Source organism: Rhinatrema bivittatum, chromosome 16 (genome assembly GCF_901001135.1).
Source record: "Rhinatrema bivittatum chromosome 16, aRhiBiv1.1, whole genome shotgun sequence".
Lineage (NCBI taxonomy): Eukaryota > Metazoa > Chordata > Amphibia > Gymnophiona > Rhinatrematidae > Rhinatrema > Rhinatrema bivittatum.
In genome coordinates, this window is record NC_042630.1 from 30,638,825 (window position 1) to 30,651,885 (window position 13,061).

The 13,061-nt window shown below is 47.6% G+C and overlaps 1 protein-coding gene across 3 annotated transcripts in view; it reads right to left on the reverse strand.

Moving 5' to 3' along the window:
• Window positions 1–13,061, reverse strand: part of RPRD2 (regulation of nuclear pre-mRNA domain containing 2) — a 146,092-nt gene that overhangs the window by 48,942 nt on the left and 84,089 nt on the right. For 2 of the 3 annotated variants that reach the window (XM_029580679.1, XM_029580677.1), the window contains exons 3-5: window positions 7,589–7,689; window positions 7,292–7,363; window positions 6,178–6,230 (exon numbers count right to left, since the gene is read on the reverse strand). In XM_029580679.1, coding sequence (XP_029436539.1) covers window positions 6,178–6,230; window positions 7,292–7,363; window positions 7,589–7,689 — 226 coding nt within the window. The remainder of the gene's footprint in view (window positions 1–6,177; window positions 6,231–7,291; window positions 7,364–7,588; window positions 7,690–13,061) is intronic. The other variant, XM_029580678.1, reaches the window with a different exon arrangement.

Below are 13,061 nucleotides of genomic sequence, written 5' to 3' on the forward strand. Positions count from 1 at the left end.
TTCTGATGAAGGTGGGACTAAAGTGTCAGCATATTAAGGCATGTTTCACTGTGGATTTGAAAACGACAGTGTGCACATGGTAAAATCTATTTTAACTGTGATATTATGTACAGAAGTGCAGCAAGAAAAGAAAATTAGCTTGGAAATGGAGAAATTACTTACCTGATAATTATGTTTCCTTAGTGTAGACAGATGGACTCAGGACCAATGGGTACTGTACTCCTGATAGCAGTTGGAGACGGATCAGATTTCAATCTGACGTCACCTCTAGTACACATACCCCTGCAGGAAGTGCAGCGCTTCAGTATTCTCCTCGAAAGGCATTGTGGATATATGTATGACTGAATAATTGGAATAACTTGATTAAACTTTATAACTTGGATAACTTGATTAATATGAACTGGTTGAAGTGGCTATAGCTGGAGACCGTCAGTGCCCTCAACCGAGAAACGTCGACACCTGGTAGGGTGGGTGTCCTAGATGAAGGAAAGCATGGCTTACCCGTGAATCACTCGCTCCCAGGGATGTCCCCCGAGAATTCCATGAGTAACAGCAGCTGTGGGAGGGATGCTGAGTCCATCTGTCTACACTAAGGAAAACAAAATTATCAGTTAAGTAATTTCTCCATTTCCTAGCATGTAGCAGATGGACTCAGGACCAATGGGATGTATAAAAGCTATTCCCGAACCGGGTGGAAGGCTGCCCGTGACCCACTTAGTACTGCCCTTGCAAATGCTGTGTCCTCCCGAGCCTGAACATCCAAGCGGTAAAACCTGGAGAAGGTGTGGATGGAGAATCATGTCGCCACCCTGCAGATCTCGGTGGGTGACAGCATCTTTGTTTCCGCCCAGGACACTGCCTGGGCTCTAGTCGAATGGGCCTTAACTTGTAAAGGCGGTGGTTTGCCTGCTTCTACGTAGGCCTCCTTGATGACTTCTTTGATCCAGCGGGCTATGGTTGCTCACGAGGCCGCTTCCCCTTGCTTCTTCCCGTGTGAAAGACGAATAGATGGTCCGTCTTTCGTACAGGTTCTGACCTTTCCAGGTATTGGACTAGGAGTCTGCCGACATTGAGATGGGGTAGACTTCGAGCCTCTTCCGAATTCTTATGCTCATCTGGCGATGGTAACTAGATGGTTTGGTTGAGATGGAAGTGAGACACCACTTTGGGGAGGAATGACGGAACTGTGTGAAACTGGATGGTTCCCGGGGTGAGTCTGAGGAATGGCTCTCAGCAGGACAGTGCTTGTAGCTCGGATATACGACGGGCTGAACAGACTGCCAGCAGGAAGGCTGTCTTCAATGTTAATAGTCGGAGAGACAAGCCGTGGAGAGGTCTGAAGGAGGTTCTGCTAGGAAATCTAGGATCAGGTTGAGGTTCCAAAGAGGCACCGGCCACTTTAGGGGTGGTCGGATGTGCTTGACTCCTTTCAGGAAGAGGGAGACATCTGGGTGAGAGGCTATGCTGCCGCTCTCGCTCATGGTTCCGTAGCATGACAATGCGGCCACCTGTACCTTGATGGAGTTGAGGGACAATCCCTTCTGTAGGCCATTCTGTAGGAATTCCAAAATCGCAGGAATTTTGACTGAGCGTGGTATGATGTTGTGGTCCTCGCACCAGGCTTCGAATACTCTCCAAATCCTTATGTTAGGGATGTGGAGAACTTGCATGCTCGGAGTAGGGTATCAATTACTGCCACCGAGTATCCTCTCCTCCTTAGGCGAATCCTCTCAATGGCCAGACCGTAAGAGAGAATCGAGCTAGATGCTCGTGGAGGATCGGTCCCTGTTGGAGCAGGTCTCTGTGTGGAGGTAGCGGCAGGGGGTTCCCTGCCTACAGTCTTCACATGTCTGCATACCATAGTCTTCTTGGCCAGTCCGGGGCCACTAGAAGTACTGGTCCCCTGTGGTGTTCTATCCTCTGGATGATCGCGCCCAATAGGGGCCACGGCGGGAAGGCGAATAACAAAGTCTCCTATGGCCAGGTCTGTAACAGGGTATCGATTTCCTGGGTCTGGGGTTCCCGCCTGCGGCTGAAGAAACTGGGTACCTGGGCGTTGGACCAGTTTGCCAGGAGGTCCATGGTTGGTGTTCCCCAATGGTTTACTATAAATTGGAATGCTGTGGTTGACAGTTTCCATTCTCCTGGATCTAGACTTTCTCTGCTGAGGTAGTCCGCCGCAACATTGTCTTTCCCGGCAATGTGGACGGCCGAGATCTCTTGAAGATTCACTTCTGCCCATGACATTAGGAGGTCTATTTCCAGAGACACCTGTTGGCTTCTGGTTCCTCCCTGACGGTTGATGTAGGCCACTGTTGTGGCGTTGTCAGACATTACTCTGACCGCTTTGCCTCGGAGTCTGTGACCGAACCTTAGGCAGGCTAGTCTGACTGCCCGGGCTTCCAGGCAATTGATATTCCATCCATACTTCTTCAATCCATTGCCCTTGGGCGGTTAGCTCCTGGCAGTGTGCTCCCCATCCTCGTAGGCTGGCATCCGTGGTGAGTAGGATCTAGGTTGGGGAGGATAATCTCGTTCCCTGGCTCAGATGGGCTTCTTATAGCCACCATCATAATTGGACCCAAACTCTGTCCGGGAGCTGAAGCCGTACGGTGTAGTTCTGGGACAGTGGATTTCATCGTGATAGTAGTGAGCGTTGTAGGGGGTCTCATGTGAGCTCGTGCCCATGGGACTACTTCCAGTGTGGATGCCATGAGGCCGAGAACTTGTAGGTAATCCCATGCTGTGGGGCGAAGTTCGATCAACAGGGTTCATAAATGAGTCATGTTTTGATCACCTTGTCGGTGTCAGGATGTCCTTGTCTTGTTTGGTGTCGAACCGGACTCCCAAGTATACTAGAGATTGGGAAAGCTGCAGGCAGCTCTTGTTTGTGTTGACCACCCACCCGAGGCTCTCCAGTAGAGTTTTGACTCTGTTAGTTGCCTGGTGGCTTTCCTCTGGGGATTTCGCTCTGATCAGCTAATCATCTAGATAAGGGTGCACACGGATTCCTTCCTTCCTCAGTGTTGCTGCCACCACCACTATGATCTTGGTGAACGTCCGGGGTGCAGTGGCTAACCCAAAAGGTAGTGCCTGGAACTGGTAGTAACGGTCCAGGATCGAGAAGCGTAGAAAACACTGATGCTCTTGATGGATCAGAATGTGTAGGTAGGCTTCCGACAGATCCAGGGAGGTAAGAAACTCTCCCGGTTGTATCGCCCGTATTACCGAGTGTAGGGTTTCCATGCGGAAGCGAGGAATCTTCAGGTGACGGTTGACCGCCTTGAGGTCCAGGATAGGTCTGAACGTTCCTTCCTTCTTGGGAACGATAAAATAGATGGAATAATGGCCATTATTTATTTGTTGTGGAGGCACCGGTGTTATAGCCTCTAAGGCTAGTAATCTGGTCAGTGTAACTTCCACTGCCATTCTCTTGGAAGGGTCGTGGCAGGGGGATTCCACAAACTTGCCCGGAGGGAGATGTGGAAATCCAGGTAATATCCCTCTCGAATGATGGATAGGACCCACTTGTCCAAAGTTATCTCGACCCATCTTTGGTAGAATAGGGCCAGTCTGCCCCCTATGGCTTCTTCCTTTGGATGGGTCGGCTGATTTTCACTGTGGGGTGTGGCTGGGGGCCTGGGCCCGAACTGGCTCCCCTTTTATTGTGCTTTTTCCGAAAAGACTGGCTCTGGCCTGCAGGGCGGGCCGCTTGATATGAGCTTCTATATGGGTTGAAGCGCTGTGATCCTCTGCCCCTGGAGGTCCGGGGGAAGGATCATTTGTTTCTCTTATTCCTGTCCTCCGTTAGTCGCAGCAGTGGGGACTCGCCCCATTTGTTGGCTAGTTTCTCTAGTTCGCATCCGAACAGGAGTGTTCCCTTGAAAGGCATCCTTGTGAGTCTAGTTTTGGAGGATGCGTCGGCTGTCCAGTTTCGGAGCCAGTTTTGTCTTCTGGTTGCCACGGCGGATGAGACTCCTCTAGTTGCTGTGCGTACCAGATCCGAATTGGCATCTGCAAGGAATGATACAGCTGGTTCCAGGGCTTCCCCAGGAGTGTTGTTCCTGGTCTGTGCTAAGCAGACGCGTGTCACCACGGCACAGCAGGCTGCGATCTGTAAAGACATAGCGGAGACTTCAAAGGACCGTTTGAGGATAGATTCCAGACGTCTGTCTTGAGCATCCTTGAGTGTTGCTCCTCCCTCCACCGGGATAGTAGTGCACTTCGAGACCGCGCAGACCATGGCATCCACTTTCGGACATGCCAGGAGATCTTTGATGGCTGGGTCCAGAGGGTACATGGCTGCCAGAGCCCGGCCCCCTTTGAACGTGGTTTCTGGGGCATCCCATTCTAGGTCAATTACTTGCTAGACGGCTTGTAATAGTGGGAAATGGCGGGAGGTCTGACAGAGTCCCTCCAATAGTGGGTTTGTCTTAGGTTCCCCCGAGGCACTTGTGCCCGGGATGGCAAGCTCTTTTAATCTGTGTGTGACTAGGTCTAGAAGCTCGTCCTTGGTGAAGAAGTGTCTCATGGTTCGATAGGGTTTTGTCCCCAAAGGAAGTTCCCCTTCCTCCAGGGGTTCTGACTCCTCATCTGAGATGTCCGTGTCCCCGAAAGTGAGGCTTCTGGGTGGTGGGATCACTTCCCTGGGCATAGAGGGTCCTGGCATGTTGAGGTCCTCTGGCGGAGCCTGAGGCCACATTATAGGAGGCCCCGGTTGCATGTGGACGAAGGTATGCAGACCTTTGAAGAATTCCACCCAGGAGATAGATGCTGGGTCTGGACTAGAAGGTGCCGTGTTCCTGGGGAGCCCCGTTTGAGGGGGGGGAGGTCCCGCTGTGTAATGCTAGGTCTAGCACCGGCTGGGGAGGGCCATGAGTTGGGTCCCCTAGGGCCTCTTCACACTGTATACAAAGGGCCGTGGCCTCCTCATACTGTGCAGCTCTAATATGGCATGCTGGGCAAAGGCCCTGAGCTTTGAGTTTATTTTCCAGTGGTGCCATGGCTTGTGCACGTACCATACAGTTGTGTGCTCCTTGTGCGAAGTTGCGCGCGTAGGTTTGGTGCACGTGTGCGGGGAGATGTGCGCACAGGTCGAAATTATGCGCCCGGAACAGTAAGCGCGTGGCTTGTGCGCAAGGTACTTGTGCGCACGGCTCGTCTCTGTGCGCAGAGATCGAAATGGCGGACAGGGCAGCGAACACAGCCAAAATGGTGGCGGCGACCACGCGGATAATATGGCGACCACCTCAGAGGGTCTCCACGTGGGAGGGCTCTCGGATCTGACTGGGGTCTAGCCCTGCTAGGGCCAATCAACCCGGTGGCACTGGTCCCGGCTGGTGACCTGTGCGTCTCCTCGAGCTTCGGAGACCGAAGACTTTTAAATAGATTTCTACCTTGTCTTGGCGCTTCCCGGTTTCATTCCGGGCGGTCTCCGGTTACGGGGGGGGGGGGGGGGGGGGGGGGGGGGGGGGGGGGGGGAAAGAGGGAAAATACCTTCACCGCTGCGATCAAGGTTGCACCCGCTGCTCTCAGCCTCACCCGATGTCGGGGGCTAGTTCCCCACCGAGGGTCGGCCACCGGACCGAGGCTTACCTCCGAGGGATCGTGGAAATCACCTCGGGAAATCTCAACTGGGGGAGGGACCCAACGGGTGTCACCGCAGGAGAGCGGGGCTCGTCTGTAGAGGTAAGATTTTCTTCTTAATTTGGTTTTCTTTGGTAAAATTACTCTAACATTGTGCTAGCATGCATAGAGTCCCTAACTGCTATGGAGACGGAAAATACTGAAGAGCTGCACTTCCAGCAGGGGTATATGTACTAGGGCTGACGTCAGATTGAAATCTGATCCGTCTCCAACTGCTATCAGGAATACACTATACCCATTGGTCCTGAGTCCATCTGCTACACGCTAGGAAAATAGAATTAATTGTGAGTCGTCACTACCTCAAAGGGAAAACCCCTCGACCCCGACAAATGTGCAGCCATTTAGAAGCACAGAATACTTTGTATTCATGTCTGTTGATGCTGTAAACAGCAAATTACAGATGTAGGCAACAAAAAACTACTACGGCTGAATTCCAGTGAAGTGCCATGCTCCAAATGAAAATCTTAAAATTCTCTTTTGCATAAGTTAAAATAGATACAATGCATCTCATCAGTCACTTTTGAAACTTACTCTGAATTCAGCAACAATCTTGGATTTCAGCACGGCTTTTGGATTTTCAGCTGCTGTAGAAATAAGAGGATGAACAAATTACAGCCGTGAGCTCTCTACAGTAAACACACCCAAAGCTTCATTTCTCCTAGCACACATAAACAGCTCCCTCCCCAAGTATTGTTTTAAAATATTAAAGCTCAATAATGCTTTATGTCCAAGTGTATTTATCATGTGAGAAATCCCATTCTGATACTGAAAGGGGGTCAGAATTTTAATAACCTTCAGAACATTTTTGAAAATAAAAAACATAGAACTTCCTACTGGTGCCAAGCTGCTGAAACAAATTTATAATTCAATGCAGGAGTTACTATTAATGGAGTTTCTTTATTAAAGAGAGAACGTTGGAGGGTGGGCAAAATGGGAACATCTAACCTTTGCTTACAAGTGTGATGCAACAGCAAAGATATGCTAATTAAATTGAAATATTTCAAAATTTTTACAATGATTGATTGCTTCTGCAAGCTTTCTTCATTTAAGTGCAACATCAAGGACATGCAAATCGAAGCAACAGGACTGGCTCATCCTGCTAAACTCCGCTGGCATTTTTACAATGATACAGAAACGTCAGCCATTGCCATATGAAGCACAAAATTTCTAATCCTTCAAAGTATATATTGGATTTGCTTTGGTAGATAAAGCAATTTCATGTATTACTAAAATGGATAACAGCCTTTAAATATAAAAAAAGAAAAATAAAAAACCTTTCCCCAACAGTGTCTATCAGAGGGATCAGCTAAAGAGCCACATGAGTTTGCTCAGGTATCCTCTCTCTCAAGAGTAAAAGTATATAGACTTGCTGGAAATTCCATGGGATACAGCAAGCCAATTTCAGCTAAGCCCATATACTATACAGGACACTTGGTTCATTTTGTGAATATTCGATTTCAGACATCCATTGAAGTCTATTTTAACTAATCAGCTGTGCTTTAATTGTGTCAAACCATCAATTTAATATAGACCTTTATATGTAGAGTAGTAGAGTATTTCGATGTTCAGACCAGAAGCGTTTTTCTTTTTTTAGGGATAGGGAGTAAGCAAGAGAGCTCAACAGCTTCTATGGCCTGTATCTCACCTCCTTCCGCTCCTCTCTCAGCTACCTTGGTCCGTCCACTCGTGCTCCTTTCTCGTCTCCCCCATCCCGTGTCTTATACAAAGAAAAACAAAAAAAGCAAAAAAAAACAAAAACAAACTAAAACCTTTAAACCTACCCCCCAGGGTGATACAAATCCTTGAACTTTAGGTGGCCCACTTATTAATTTAATCAGTGAGCATTAGCAAAATAATATTCTAAGTGCCTGACTGCACAAGATTTGAAATTCAAAGAATTCTATTTTATTAGAAAAAGGGGAAACAGAGGGAAAATACTTACTTAAAGCTGCCCTGAATATTGCAATGGTCTTTTCAGGGTACATACTTCTGTCTTCCCAGATTTTAAAGATCCGTTCTATGGATTTACAAACAGATGCATCCCTAAAAAAAGGCACAACAGAAAAAAATACTTCAATGTTTTCTAAAGCTTGGTATGTTGCCAACAAGTAGAAGGACCAAAGTGTTTGCTTCAAATGCTGGTGAGAAATAAAAGCAAAATTGCTTACCTTGTAATAGGTGTTATCCCAGGACAGCAGGATGTAGTCCTCACATATGAGTGACATCATCAGATGGAGCCCTGATACGGAAAACTTCTGTCAAAAGTTTCTAGAAACTTTTGGCTGGCATTGTGGGCCTACTGAGCATGCCCAGCATGCCATGATATTCTCAGCCACAGGGGTCTCCCTTCAATCTCGTTTGTAGCAGTATGCATGAGCTAAAAAAATAAAATAAAACATATCAGACCCAACTCCGCGGGGTGGCGGGTGGGTTCTGTGAGGACTACATCCTGCTGTCCTGGGATAACACCTATTACAAGGTAAGCAATTTTGCTTTATCCCAGGACAAGCAGAATGATAGTCCTCACATTTGGGTGATTAGCAAGCTACAGGCTGAGTCATTCTTGCATTATACCAACAGCATACAACTTGTGCAACAAGCACAACAACGGGTGTACTGCTGGAAAGAATGAGGCAGCCTGAAATCACAGCAGGATGGATGAAATAAGTTCTTTAAGACAGATTGTCCAAAGGCTGAATCTTGTCGACCTTCTTTGTCCAAACAATAATGAGCTGCAAAGGTGTGAAGGGAACTCCATGTTGCAGCTTTACATATTTCAAGAATGGGCACTGAACGATAGTGTGCTACTGATGTAGACAAAGCCCTTACTGAATGTGCTTTTACTCGCCCCTGGAGAGGAATGTTTGCTTTTTCATAACAGAATTCGATACAGTCTGCTAGCCAGTTGGAGAGAGTCTGTTTTCCTACTGCAACTCCTGGTTTATTTTTGTCAAAAGAAACAAAGAGTTGGGTGGATTTCCTATGGATCGCCGTGTGGTTCAGGTAAAAAGCTAGCGTACGTTTACAGTCTAATGTGTGTAAGACTCTCTCTCCCTGGTGAGAGTGAGGTCTTGGAAAGAAAGTAGGCAAGACTATTGACTGATTGATGTGAAAATCTGTTACCACTTTTGGTAGGAATTTGGTGTGAGTGCAAAGGACTACTCTGTCATGCAGGAACCTTGTATAGGGTGAGTATGTGATGAGAGCTTGTAACTCACTGACTCTCCTAGGCGATGTAATGACTACTAAGAAAAATACTTTCCATGTAAGAAATTTTTCATCACAGGAATGTAGAGGCTCGAACAGTGACCGCATGAGTCTCGTCAGTACTATACTGAGGTCCCATTCAGTGACCGGTGGTCGAATGGGAGGTTTAAGGTGAAGTAAGCCTCTCATAAATCGACTTACTAGGGGTTGCGTTGTTATTGGCGCATCCTCTATATCACCCTTGTGATATGCCGCTATGGCACTTAGGTGTACCCTTACAGAGGATGTCTGAAGACCAGAATCCGAAAGGTGGCATAGGTAATCCAATAAAGCAGGAGTGGGGCAAGAGAAAGGGTCAAAACCTTTTTGTGTGCACCACTTGGTAAATCTAGTCCACTTAAAGTGGTAAGATTTACGTGTGGAAGGCTTTCGTGAAGCTATGAGAACTTTACTTACGTTGAAAGATTAAGTGGTTGGAGAATTAAGCTTTCAACAGCCAAGCTGTCAGGACAAGAATTGTCAGGTTGGGATGAGGCAACTTGCCCTGATTCTGAGTTACGAGAGTGGGCGCTGTGCCAGGCGAATTAGCTCTCTGATCGAGAGGTCGAGGAGTATGGCTATGAGGATCATTGTTCCTCTGTCCTGTTGTAGCTTCACGAGAGTTTTGGCTATGAGCGGGATTGGAGTATACGCATATAGAAGTCCTGTGTTCCAGGGGCGAGCAAAGGCGTCCCTGGGGAATGCTTGTCGACGGCCGTGGAGGGAGCAGAACCTTTCCACTTTGTGGTTCAGTTTGGACGCAAAGAGGTCTGTCTTTGGGCAACCACTGCTAGACATTTTGTGAATACTCGAGGAGCAGAGGCAAGTCCAAATGGTAATGATTTCTTCCCACAACGAATCGTAGATACTTGCGATGTGTGGAAATTGCTATGTGTGCATAAGCGTCTTGAAGATCTAGAGAACAGAGCCAATCTCCCTGTTGAAGCAATGGAAGGATGGTCCCCAGGGATACCATCCGAAATTTTTCTTTGTGAAGAAATTTGTTGAGATTGCAGAGGTCTAAGATAGGGTGAAGGCCGCCTGTTTTCTTTGGAATTAGGAAATAGCTGGAATAAAACCCTTTTCCTTGTTGAGACCGGGGAACTGGTTCGATAGCCCTGGCAGTCAGCAAAGTAGAGCGTTCTACTTAGTTGAGGTGTGATGACCATGCTTGTCCAAAGTAGAATGGGTGGAGAATAAAGGGGTACCATTTTGAACTTTAGACTGTATCCCCGATTTAGTATGGCTAATACCCACTGGTCCTTTGTAATAAGCGCCACTGGTGTTTGAAATGGTAGAGTCGACCTCCTACTGGAAAGTGGGGCATAGGGTTGTTGGAAAGACCTCTGATCTCTTGATTGACTTCAAAAACCCGCCGCTGGATCAGTTTGTGGTGGTGGTTGGGTTTTTTGCTGTTTTGGCTGGCGTGCACGTCCCCTTTGTGGTGGACGGTATGAACGCGCTGAAGAAGCAGGTGGGTAATATCTTCTAGGTCTATAGAAGGGTCTCTTTGTGTCCCTTCTAGTTGATTTTCTTAGGGAGGGTGGCTGATCCGATGGCAATTTGGAGAGTTGGTGGAGTGTCTCGTGGTGATTTTTTTTAACTGAGAGACGGTAGCCTGAATCTTTTCTCCGAAGAGATTCTCTCCAGTACAAGGGAGATCTGCCAGTCTTTCCTGGACTTCTTGTCTGAGGTCCGAGGCCTTAAGCCAAACCCACCTCCTTGCATTAATTGCTGATGCTGATAGGCAAGTAGATGTTTCAAATGCATCATAAGTTGCCCATACCTTGTGTTGCCAGATTCCAGCCCCTTTGCAATGAGTGTGTTCAAAGCCAGTTGTTGTTGCTGAGGGAGATCATCGGCAATACCTTTAACTTGCTTCCACAAGTTTCTTTGGTACTGTGTCATATAAAGCTGGTACGCCGCAATGCGAGATACCAGCATGGATACCTGAAAAACCTAAGGTATCTAAGAACTTCTGTTCTTTTCCTGGTGGGACAGAAGAGTGTGGCTTCTGTTTCCTGGCTTTTTTCTGAGCCGATTCAACGACTACCGAGTGATGAGGCAGTTGGGGCTTTTGGAAACCTGGAGCATGTTGTACCAGATATGTGGCATCTGTTCTTTTATTTACAGCTTGTACTGATCATGGATGTTCCCACATCCTTTGCTGGAGTTCTAACAGGACTTCATGGATTGGTATTGCCATTACCTCCTTTGGTGCACCCACGAACTGAAGGACTTCGAGGGCCTTGTGCCCTCCGTTAGTAATTCAAAAGGAATTGTGTCCGCCATTTCCTTAATGAAGTTTGTAAAGGACAAGTCTTCAGGAGGGGACTTTCTTCTCTCTTCTGGTGGAGAAGGCTCAGACTAATTCTTCTGACTCAGTATCCGTATCCACATCCTTCCAGGGAGTATACTGAGGATAAGGTGATTCAGGATCATCTGGTTGTAGATGATGCTTTGTCTTAAAAGCAAATTTTGATGGAATCTGCTTTGGCAGCATAGGAGGTAATGAAGGCCTCGATGGGAACCGATGTCGGGTATCACCCGATGGACGAGGATGCATTGGCATCGAGGGATCTTTTACTGGTATCGATGGTTTTTCCGGTATTCAATGACTGTGAAGGCCCGATGGCCCTGGAACGGAATCCGAGTCCCTATCATCTTCCTCCGATAAACCTGGGATCGGAATGAAAGGAGTCACCAGTGGATGCGTTGGCATCGATGGAGTCGATAGCTGCATCGGAGGTACAGGCGTCGGTGCCAGTGGAGGAAAAATACCGATCAAAGCATCGATTTTGTTTAGCAAAGGCTGAAATATCGACTGATCCGATGTCAATGCTGGGGTCGGTACCGGTGGTATGGAAGGAGGCTGGTCGTTTCAAAAAGTCTCGACGATGGCCTGCTGGTAGTCACCTCTTCCCTGGGGAAGGTAAAACTGGCTCTACTGGCACTTACACGACTGAGCGTGGTGGCACAGTCTAACATCGAGCCCAGTGGAGAGCGCCTCGGTTCTTCGGGTATGGTAGGGTGTGTTGGTTCCAGTACCCGGACTCGCAAGGGCATCGGCTCGATGTCCTTCGACGTCGATGGCTGTCTTTCCATCCGATGGGTCGGTGGAACGATGTCGATGGCATCTTTTTTCTCGATGTTCCTTCGATGCAGAGGAAGACGCTATGGAGGACACCGATGGGAGTCTGTGACGGACAGTCACCAGTCCTCTTTTCTCCTCGATGTTTTGCGACCAAGGGAGATGTTATTCTTGGAGACGGTGTCGACAATGATGATGGGGTTTTCTTAAACTCCTGCATCTTGACACCAAAGGGCAGGTGTGCCCATTTGGACATCTGGGCACAAGTTGAACAAGCCCGGACATCGTAGCCTGATCCCAGGCACAGAAAACAAACATTGTGGGGGGTCAGTAATCAACATATGTCCGGATTGTAACCAGACTTTCTTGAATCCGGAGGCCATAATAAAAAGTTAGGCCGAGTAATTGTCGATAACCAGCGGATACCGTTAGTGAGGGTGACCGGAATCAACCGAAAAATGGTTCAAAAAATGTACTCACCGATACTATGTCGAAGGGAGACCCGATGACAATTATTTTGTGACTGAAAATATTTTTTTCCCAGAGGAAAAAAGTGATGGAAAAATTCCCAGAGCTCCTAATCTGCTTTGCTTACAGCAAGGCGTAAAAAAAGAGACTGAAGGGAGACCCCTGTGGCTGAGAATATCATGGCATGCTGGGCATGCTCAGTAGGCTCAGTGTGCCAGCCAAAAGTTTCTAGAAACTTTTGACAGAAGTTTTCCGTATCAGGGCTCCATCTGATGATGTCACCCATATGTGAGGACTATCATCCTGCTTGTCCTGGGATAATCAATATTTTCAGTATCCTGATTTTATGGCAGTATGAGTCTACAAAAATGAGTATACAAAATAGGTCTGCAGTACACAAAGAAGAAACTAAGGATTTGTATAAGACTGCACCAAGTATTCCCAGATTTCAGGTCGTGATTCTTTTAATGGAGAAATTATTACTTACCTGATAATTTCCCTCTTTCTTGGGCACAATGAAATAAATGGAATATCAGCCCATATTTTCTTGTGACATGGGCACTGGGACTACAGTCCCGCAGGCTGAGGAGTCTTAACAACGTTCACTCAA